We start from the raw sequence: 10526 nt of genomic DNA, 5'->3' as shown, positions 1-10526 counted from the left end.
CAGCCTGCATTTCTCTGCTTGTTGCAGGTCCTCGATCACCTGGATGACCACCTGAAGAGATCCCAATACTTCCGATTCCTGTGGTTTCCTCACAGCGAGAACGTCAGCGTCATCTACCAGGATCCCACCAGCAAGGCAGGTCCCACCAGGCTCCACATATGCATAGGGCTGGGTGCCCTCTCATAACTGTTGTTTTAAGTTGGGCTTGAAGTGCAAGGGCTGCTGGGGTAGCTGACGGTGAATTTTGGAGTTGGGCTGCACTCTGCCCATGCTCCACCATCTGGAGATGCAGCTGGGGCTGTCCAAGCTCTCAGCATCCTCATGACAAAGCCTGGTCTCTTTCTGGGACTGGATTTGGCCCTGTTTCATCACAGGAGAGTGATTTTGGGAGTCCTGAGTGTTCCCTTCTCCAAACCCCTGCTCTCAGCTTGGTCCTGGTCCAGAACCCTTCATGCCCATTGGCTGCAAACCCTGCTATTTCCTGACGACCATCATCTTCCTCTGCTTGGCTTTGCAGCCCTCTTCATCCTCTGCCAGCTGGTTGTGGGATTATGCGGTTGGCTATTATTTGCTGGAGTTCCTGCTCTGGATCAGGTAGGAACATGTTCTGGGCAGAGGGAGTGGGGGTCAGGGAGGTTTGTCCAGGGCTGGCCTCACCCACATCTGTTTTCTGCATCTCTCTATTGAAACTGGTGCTGCTTTGCTGGGAGTCCCAGTGAAAGTGGCAAGGGAGGAATCCAGTGTCCATCCCTGGGGTAGTAGGAGATGCTTGGTCTCCACACCATCAGTCTTTTGTGCAGGAGTGGGATTGGGCTGGGGTTGCTGCCTGGGGCTGCACTGCCCTCTCGTGTGCACAGAGGGTTTGCAGCTGCAAAGGAGCATTTTGGAGGATGGGGTTTCCTGCGAGCATGTCCGTGTGGAGAGAGGAGACCCAGCCAGGTTGTGGAGGCCCAGCAGTTTGTTCTGCTCTGGTGAGACCCCCCTGCAGTGCTGGGTCCAGTGCTGGGGTCCTCAGCACAGGAAGGCCATAGAGCTCTTGGAGTGAGTCCAGAGGAGGCCACAGAGATGGTCCAAGGGCTGGAGCAGCTCTGCTCTGGAGACAGGCTGAGAGAGTTGGGGTTGTTCAGCCTGGAGAAGAGAAGGCTCCAGGGAGACCTTAGAGCACCTTCTAGGACCTGAAGGGGCTACAGGAAAGCTGGGGAGGGACTTCTGACAATGTCAGGAAGTGACGGGGTGAGGGGGAACGTTTTCAAGCTGCAAGAGGAGATTGAGATGAGATCTGAGAAAGAAATTATTTGCTGTGAGGGTGGTGAGACCCTGGCCTGGGTTGCCCAGAGAGGTGGGAGATGGCCCATCCCTGGAAACATTCAATATCAGGTTAGACAGGTCTGTAAGCAACCTGATCTAGTTGAAGATGTCCCTGCTCACTGTAGGGGGCTTGGGCTAGATGATACTTAATGGTCTTTTCCAACCCAAACTATTCTGTGATTCCATGGGCTGGAAAGCAGAATCCTGGTGGCACAGGAGAGCCCTCCTGGATGTCTTGAAGAGGGGTAAGAAGGACTGTGGCCACTTAGGACTCTGCCGAATGGTCCACCCTGCCACTCCACCCTGTGCCCAGTAGTTTTCAGTTCCCCAGTGGCAGGATGCCCAGTGGGAGGTACTGAGGTCTCAATAAAGGTGATGTCCAAGCAGCCCTTTTCTAGCTTTCAGGAAGAGGAGGGAGCTGAGAGCAAGGGTGTATGGTCCAAGATCAGGTGAGATGAGCACAAATGAGCTCCTGGAGGGCAGAACCCCATGGGCTCCAGTGCTTTGTGGGGGAAGCAGCAGCTTTGTTACTTTGCCTACAGACCCTTGAGAGGGCGTCTCCTTGCCCACTATCCCCAGGCTGTGGCTTGTGGCATCACAGTTCACACTCTGCCCTTGGCAAATTCCTGGGTAGCAGTTCCAGGGTCACATCTCCCCTCTTGCTCTTTCCCCTGCAGCACTTTCGTGCCCAGGTTGGTGTGCTGGATCAACCGCTTCTTCTTCTGGCTCCTCTTCAGCTCCCGGGTGGAGAATATTGCCATCAGCTATAAGATCTTCAACTATGAGTGTCGCTTCAAGCAGCATGTTCAAGACTGGGCCATCCCCATGTAAGTGACTCTTCAGATCCTCCCTGTCCCTCCCGACCATGTGCCATATTCTGCTTGGGCTCTGCCCCAGCCCAGGTTGCCTGGAGCAGGAGCAAATCTATGAAGAAAGGGACCTACATGCATAACTCCTACTTGCAAGCTTAGCATGGGGTCCCTTCTGCATCTCTATCCTGGGGTACCAAATCCATACCACACCATGTCCTAGAGCTTGGTGAGCAATGGGTGGGATATGCTGGGACATGCCAAGCCATTCCCTGAATTAGCCTGGGATGGGGCCAGGGATGGAGCTGCAGGTATGGGGCTTCATACCCAAAGAGTGGTTTGAGCTGAGCTGACTGGGCCTGATCGCTGCATTGTCCATGCATGTGCCACATGATGGCACTCAGGATGATCTGCTCCGTAACAATCCCAGGTACTGAGGTCAGGCTGACAGGCCTGAAGTTCCCCAGATCCTTCTTCCAGCCCGTCTTGCAGGTGGGCATCACAGTTGCCAATTTCCAATCCATTGGCACATCCCCAGTTAGCCCAGGCCTCTGAGGGATGATGGAAGTGGCTTGGTGACCACTTCTACCTGCTCTCCCAGTACCCAGGAGAGCTGGCTGTGCCCGTGCTGGCATTAACCAGGGCTGGGGGCTCCTCTTGGGCAGTGAGAAGACAAAGGAAGCTTTGCTGGAGCTGAAAGCTGCCTTGGAGAACAACCCCAAGCTGGTGGCTCACTACCCCGTGGAGGTGCGCTTTGCTCGGGGGGACGAGATCTGGCTGAGCCCCTGCTTCCAGCAGGACAGCTGCTACATGAACATCATCATGTACAGGTCAGCCATGTCCCCTGTCCCACTCCTCTCCTCCTCCCCGGGTCAGGGTGCTGGTGCAGTGGAAGCCATGCCTGGAGACCTGGTGGCAGCAAATGCCCAGCTCAACCACACCAACACCAGCTCCCAGCGGGGCTGAACGAGGTCCTGCACCTTTGCCAGGTCACCCCGCTCAGACATTTGCAGGCACAAAGCCAGAAGGGATGAGGTGGCCTTGGAGCACCCTAGAGCCCACCACCCCTGTTTCTTGAGGATGTTGGCCCATGTGAGGGTCCACTGGCCAAATTTTGGTGGCATGCTGGTTCCTAAAGGTTTCCATCACCCAGTGCTGGTCAAAGAGCCTGTGGTGGATCCCTGGGGTTGTCCTTCTTGGGGAGGTTTCCTGGGTATGCAAAGTCCCCCACAGCTCCTGCTAGTGATCCTCCCTGCCTGATCTCTCCCAGGCCCTATGGGAAGAATGTTCCCCGCCTCAACTACTGGCTGACCTATGAGGGCATCATGAAGAAACACGGTGGGAGACCACACTGGGCAAAGGTACTAATGGCTCCTCTGGGAGGAGAGGGTCTGTGGACGGGGAGGTCCCTTCCCCTTTCCCATCATTGCTCCTCATGGGAGGGGAGCTTGCAGTGGAGTGGGGGTCAGAGAAGGGCCCCCACATCAGGCTGATCCCAGAGGGAGGTGGCTGCCTCAAAGAGGTGGCATTCCCCTGTTTGCTACCCACCTCAGGCATTGTGGATAAAGGGATGGAGGTCCCACCACTTCTGCAGGGGCTTCCAACAGCATGTGAAGGTGGGGGTCTAGGGCCAGCAACATGTTCCTTACTGATGGGCACCCCTCCCGCCCCCCATGACATTTTCTCTCTTGTAGGCCCATAGCTGCACCCGGAAGGACTTCGAGAAGATGTATCCAGCTTTCCCCAAATTCTGCTCTGTCCGGGAGAAGCTGGACCCCACAGGGATGTTCCTTAATGCCTACCTGGAAAAAGTGTTCTACTGATGGGGGCAATGTGGGGGATGGAGGCAAAAAGTCAAAATCAGCCATCAGCCCCAGTTCTCAGGACAGTGTCTTGGAAGCTCACAAAACCAAGCCAGGATGACAAACAAACAAGAAATCATAGCATCATAGAATCATAGAACTATTCAGGTTGGAAAAGACCCTTGGGATCACTGAGTCCAACCATCATCCCTTCTCTACAAAGTTCTCCCCTAAACCAACACCACATCCAAACGACCCTTAAACACACCCAGGGATGGTGACTCAACCACCTCCTTGGGCAGCCTGTTCCAGTGTCTGACCACTCTTCCTGTGAAAAAATCCTTCCTAATGTCCAGTCTAAACCTTCCCTGATGCAGCTTGAAGCCCTTCCCTCCTGTGCTGTCACTAATTACCTGTGAGAAGAGACCAGAACCAACCTCTCTACAGTGACCTTTCAGGTGGTTGTAGAGACTGATGAGGTCTCCCCTCAGCCTCCTCTTCCTCAAACTAAACATTCTCAGCTCCTTCAAGGGTTCTTCATAAGATTTATTCTCTAGGCCCTTCACCAGCTTCGTTGCCCTCCTCTGTGCTCACTCCAGCACCTCGATGTCTCTCTTGGATTGAGGTGCCCAAACCTGGACACGAAATTCCAGGTGTGGCCTCAGCAGTGCTGAGGACAGGGGACAATCACCTCTCTACTTCTGCTGCTCACACTGTTTCTAACACAAGCCAGGATGCCATTGGCTTTCTTGGCCACCTGGGCACACTGCTGGCTCATATTCAGCAACTTGTCAATTAAAACCCCCAGGTCCTTTTCTGCCAGACACTTTCCAGCCACACTTCCCTGAGCCTTGAGCGTTGCCTGGGGTTGTTGTGGCCCAAGTGCAGGACCTGACACTTGGCCTTGTTGAAGCCCAGACCATTGACATGAGCCCAATGATCTAATCTATCCAAGTCTCTCTGTAGAGCCTCCCCATCCTCATGCAGATCAACACTCCTGCCTTGCTTGGTGTCATCTGCAAACCTACTGATGATACACTCTATGTCCTTATCAAGATCATCAATAAAGATATTAATCAGAAATGGTCCCAACACTGAGCCCTGAGGAACACCACATGTGACTGCACCCAGCTGGACTTGACTCCACTGACCACCACTCTCTGGGTCTGACCATCCAGCCAGTGCTTGATCCAACAGATCATGTGCTCATCCAGGCCATGAGCAGCCAGGTTTTAATGAGAGTTCTATGGGGAACCGTGTCAAATGCTTTTTGGAGGTCCAGATGGACAATATCTGCAGCCTTTCCTTTCTCCAATAGTCAGGTCATCAGGTTTTAAAAGGAGATCAGGTTCATCAGGCAGGACCTGCCTTGCATAAACCCATGCTGACTGGGCTTGATCCCTAAATGGGATGAATTTTTTTTTCCCTCACAAGCTGATGATAAAATCAAACTAAGTTTTACTTTAACTGAAACTGGTTTGAGACTCTGTCAAACATCAATAACCCACAGGTTCAGAAGGTTGTTCAGAAGTTAATACTACACAGACAACTTCAAATTCTTAAGGTTAATGGCCAATAACCCAAAATGGGCCATCACTCACCCAATGAAGAAGGAGTCAAGTTTTCACCCAGAGGGAAAGCTCCTCTCTCCAGAGGGGGTGAAGTCTGCAAGAGGTGCATACAGGAGAAACCTGGACAAGTTCTTCCTGGTGAGCAGCACAAGTCTGGCACACTCTATGAGGCTGAATAACATATTGTCCTGCAGTTGCCTTCACCATCATCTCTGTTTCTATCCCTCAGTAATCATTAACAAATGCTTTGAGGTCTGGGATTGAAGTGACAGGGTATATTTCTGCTCCCCAGTCAGTGTTACATCAGCTTAGCAATGGGAGTTTGATGCTGTGCTTCAGCTTCACAGTAATAGTTTGATGTCCTGCAAAACCCAGGGGTGTGAGTGAGATCATAGAATCCCAGACTACTTTGGGTAGGAAGGAGCCTTGAAGATCATCTACTCTAACCCCTCTGCCATGGGCAGGGACACCTCCCACCAGACCAGGTTGCTCCAAGCCCCATCCAACCTGGCCTTCAACACTGCCAGGGATGGGGCAGCCACAGCTGCTCTGGGCAGCCTGGGCCAGTGTCTCACCACCCTCACAGCAAAGAATTTCTTCCTAAAAATCTCATCTCAATCTCCCCACTTTCAGTCTGAAACTGTTCCCCCCTCAATCTATCACTCCCTGCCCTTGTAAAATGTCCATTACTCCAGCACTACCAAGGCCACCACTAAACCATGTCCCTCAGCACCACAGCTACATGACTTTGAAATCCCTCCAGGGATGGGGACAGCACCACTGTCCTGAGCAGCCTGTGCCAGGGCCTGAAAACCCTTTCCATGCAGAAATTGTTCCCAATATCCAATCCAAGACTCCCTGGGCACAACTTGAGGCTGCTTCCTCTTGTCCTGCTGTCGGAGTTACACGGAAATGACTCCACACAGACAGTAACTCAAGCAAACTTTAATTTGTAACTGAAATCTATCAGCCAAAACCAAGACAAAAGGGGTAACTCAAACAACACTCCAGTAATGTTTAATGAATGACAGGTTTGATGAACCCATCAGGGCCGTTATTATCACAAGATGACACAAGAACAGTGACTCCTGGGCACGCACACACCCACTCACCAGAGGTAAACGCCTCATGGAGAGTCTCCAGCAGATGGAATCACTCATCCCCAAGGGTTGGGGCTCACTCCAGGATTTCTCCAGAAGAAACAGGCCCTCATGGAAAGGAGGGCGAGGATACTCCATCCCAGGAAGGTTCCCTGTGTCCCAAGTCACAAGGAAGGTTCCCGACAGCAGCCCCGCTGCTCTGAGATCACTCGGCCTTCCTCCCGCTCACCTCCTACTTACAGCCAGGCTGTTCTGACCCACAGTCCCCAATTGGTTGGGGTGCAGCCTCTTGGCTGTGGACCCTGTTTGTTGGCCAAGGGGTCCTGCCCTCCCTGCTGACCCCACAGGGGCACGTGTGCAGGTGTGGGCAGCCAGACCTGGCCTGTGTCGGGGGCTGTTTCTGCTGCCAGACCCATTGCTTGTGTCTTGGGAGAAGGGGCACACAGTATTTTCAGGTGGTCATAAAGAGCAGGAAGGTCTCCCCTCAGCCCCTTTTCTGTGTGTGACCAATGGACACGCTGACACAACAGTCAGGGCCTTCCCAAAGGACTGTTGAACAGCTTTTTCCCATCAGCTTTTCCACTTCTGTCTTGGGGTTGTTCAGTCTGGAGAAGACTCCAATGAGACCTTAGAGCACCTTCCAGTACCTGAAGGGGCTACAGGAAAGCTGGGGAAGGACTTTTGACAAGGACAGGGAGTTTCAAGATGAAGGAATGATTCAATGATTCTATGATTTCTCCCTACTCAGTGCTCCCCTCAGGTATTTCTCCCTTGCTCGTGAGCTTTTCTGTCACCAGAAAAGTGTTGTCCTTGGTGTTAAATCTCTGCTGTGAGGCTGGCTGTCTGCTGCCACCATTTCTCATTTGGAGAACCAGAGGTTCTGCCTTGCTTTCCTCTGGAAATAATACACCCATTCTGTTGGGCCATTTTGCAGCACTCCCTCAGCAGCTCTTTGGAGTAATTTTTAACCAGGTGTGATTTTCACAGGAGCACTTAAAGTACAAGCCAATTTTTTTTCTGCATGTTTTTATTTTACTAGCAACATCCAGAGTATCAAAAGAGTTATAAGGGCACAGGGAACACCAGGGTACATTTGGTGTTTAAACATGGTGGGTTATGGGGTGAAAGACTTATCTCTACAAGCATTAACTAGCACCGAGGTGTGATGGCTGAGGGAATCACATTAACCTGCTCATAGACATGGATGCTGATTCCACTCCTCCTGGGGAAGTGTCAACCCCATGGTCCTGGGTGATGCCCATCACAAGCAGACAAATTTGGAGCACCATGGGATCAGTGCTGAAGCGTGTGGGACTCATCATGGCATGCAGAGGAAAGGTGCTTGGGGAATGTCAAAGACTCTTACTTGCACAGTTCTTTGCAGTGCATATGAAGTGCCTCAGAAATGCTTTTATAGGGGGAAGAATTCAGTCAGGTGATTGCTTATCAGCCCACAGAGTAAACATAGCCATGAATAATAAAGCCAAAATCATCTGAGATGATCCCTGCAGCACTCTAAGCATTTCCAGTTGAACGCAGGTTCTCGTGAATGTTGCGGATAGAGTCGAACTCATCCCTGAAATCTGAAAAAAAAAGGAGTCTGTTAAAGACAGCTAGACATCTGCTGCTTGTTCACAGAAAATCTCTCCCCTTTCCTTGCTCTTGAAATGATCTCCCACCCTCACCGAGTTCCTTTCTCCTATGGGGTTTGGTTATTTGCTGTTTAAGGTCTGGGAATTGGAGCACGGGAAGGAGAAGGTGACTTGCATGAGAACAAGCAGCTTTTGGGCAGTGCCACAGCTGGGAAGTCCTGTTGTCCTGTTGCCTTGCCCTGATGTACCTCCAAAACTGGGGTGTGGGACCTGGGGCCACAGGCAGTGCCCAAGACATCCCCCCCTCCCCAAGCCGGTGCACTGGGACTGTACCTGGCAGCTGGCCACTGAGGTGGCTCCATGGGCAGAAGGCGAGGCTGAGCACATCGGAAAAGTCCTTCCTCATCTTCCCAATGATCTCCCCCTGCAGCCATCACACAGCCGAGTGCATGAGCCACAGACAGAGCTTGGTGCCCCTCACCCAGCTGACCCCCTAGATCCCCTGTTCCTGCCTGCTGGGCTGAGGAGTTGTCAAATGCAGAGGCAGCAACTTTGAGCTACTCCAAAGCCCAAATCAATATGAGTTTGAGGACAGGAGTGATGCGGTTGCCAATTATGGAGGACAACTGCTAGTCAAGATAGATACTTGTGAGCAGACACCGAGTGCAGGGCTCAGATTCACATCAGTGTGTTAAGCTAGGTCAACCATGGTGAGCAGCCCTGATGGATTAATGACATCAGTGACACTTGTGGGCACCACTGGAGATGGCTCCTGCCAGCAGTGGCCTCCCAGGGTATGTGAGAGCCTCCTGATGCCAAGGTCTTGCAAGGAGATGCCTTCACATTACCACACACATGTTCACCAGATCCTTTGTTGAGACGTTGTCCTCTACCCCCAGACACTGCCCATGGCTGTAGAGAGGTCCCTGAGGAACAAGAAGGTGCACAACTTACCTTCAGGCTTTCAAAGTGGCTTCTCATGCTTGCCTGCACTTTTTCAAACATCCCCTTTTCCAGCTCTGTCTTTACACCCTCACTAAGGATGGTTTGCATCCTCGCGTAGGCTTGTGCTCCTCTTTGGCTGGCAGCATCTGTTGGTAAAGAGGGGACTTGTCACACTGAGATCCAGGCCCAACATGCCCATGGGGAGGAGGACTAGTGGTGGGTTTGGGAAAGGAAAATGCAGTGCTTGGCACTGCTGTGCTGGAGGTGACCCATCTCCATGACACTTCCCTGCTCAGGCTCGGCTAACTGGCCCAGCAGCCCATTTTCAGAATTACCTAATCAAGTAACTGAGGTGTTTTCCTACAGGAAACACGAGTGACTTGGATTCTGGGCTTTTAACTTTTTTCATTTTCTGAGTATGCCACCTACTGATGGGAAAGGAAGGCAGTAACGAATTCCTGAGCTTATCCTTTAGGATGCTAAAGGAGACAGGAAGGATGTCCTTCGAAGACAGACAAAAAGCAACAAATTCATTAGCAAAAAAACCCTTCATAGTTTACAAGAAATAGCAACTTAGAATAAGGCAGGCAGCTCATCTACTCTACTTGAGCATGATTTATTTTTGGACCTTAGGAAACCTCTCTGACTTGAGGACCAAGCAATCCTTTTGCCTTCTGGACTTCTTCACAGCCTTTCAACAGGCAGACTGTAAGACTGGACTCCTTTTCTGAGCCCGTATTGGGGTTATTCTGTGAAATTCAAAGAACCTTCAGTATCAAGGGAAGAAAAGATGAGGTGACTGGTCATACCTTTGTAGTATGGCAGCAGGTCCTCTTTAATGGATCCAGCAACGGACTCGTAGATTTTGCCTTTCCTCTGGAGGATGACTTTTTCGATCTCCCTCATGATGAAGTCTATCTGCAAGAAGAACTTCAGATGCTTGACACCACGGTTCAGTTGTAAAAAATTATCTGTGCTAACAACCTGATAGCAACAATCTCATGAAGACAATTTAAAGTGCGGCATTCAGCAGATAACTGATGCCAGTGGGCATCACCTCTTCATCGTGCTCTGACTTAATGTGGAAGATGTGCCTTCCAGCTGAACATATTCTATCCTATGCTGTCCTAATGTCCAAGTGGGAAGTTTTATGCCTGGATACAAGAACTAGTGAATGGGCTCAACACCCTCCTCAGTACTACGCTTGCTAAAGACAAGGTGGAATGTCTCCTGTCTGCCTTTCTCACCTCTACAGGATCTTGAAAAAGAGCCAATCATGTCAACAGGTCTTACAAAGAAGGTGCTTTCCCCCTGTCGCCTCTCCTGGAGCTCATTCTTGCTTGCACAGCCCCTCGTGGTCCTCCCTCTCCCCTCACAAGACGACCTCACCTCCTGCTGA

The 10526-nt window shown here is 51.5% G+C and overlaps 2 protein-coding genes across 2 annotated transcripts in view; one reads left to right on the top strand and one right to left on the bottom strand.

The window, feature by feature from the left end:
* LOC104392784 (L-gulonolactone oxidase-like) overlaps positions 1–10526 on the top strand; it is a 41963-nt gene that overhangs the window by 14166 nt on the left and 17271 nt on the right. Inside the window, exons 7-12 of the mRNA XM_010002219.1 lie at positions 28–135; positions 518–594; positions 1986–2135; positions 2783–2947; positions 3388–3478; positions 3812–4007. Of these exons, the coding sequence (XP_010000521.1) occupies positions 28–135; positions 518–594; positions 1986–2135; positions 2783–2947; positions 3388–3478; positions 3812–3940 (720 nt within the window). The 3' untranslated portion in view covers positions 3941–4007. The remainder of the gene's footprint in view (positions 1–27; positions 136–517; positions 595–1985; positions 2136–2782; positions 2948–3387; positions 3479–3811; positions 4008–10526) is intronic.
* Positions 8106–10526, bottom strand: part of NUGGC (nuclear GTPase, germinal center associated) — a 9773-nt gene continuing 7352 nt past the window's right edge. The window contains 4 exon segments of the mRNA XM_010002218.1: positions 8106–8173; positions 8516–8606; positions 9137–9273; positions 9937–10111. Coding sequence (XP_010000520.1) covers positions 8106–8173; positions 8516–8606; positions 9137–9273; positions 9937–10111 — 471 coding nt within the window.

This window comes from Chaetura pelagica, unplaced genomic scaffold (assembly GCF_000747805.2).
Source record: "Chaetura pelagica isolate M959 unplaced genomic scaffold, ChaPel_1.0 scaffold107, whole genome shotgun sequence".
NCBI lineage: Eukaryota > Metazoa > Chordata > Aves > Apodiformes > Apodidae > Chaetura > Chaetura pelagica.
The sequence above is the reverse complement of the archived record's forward strand: the minus strand, read 5'-3'. Positions and strand labels throughout refer to the sequence as shown.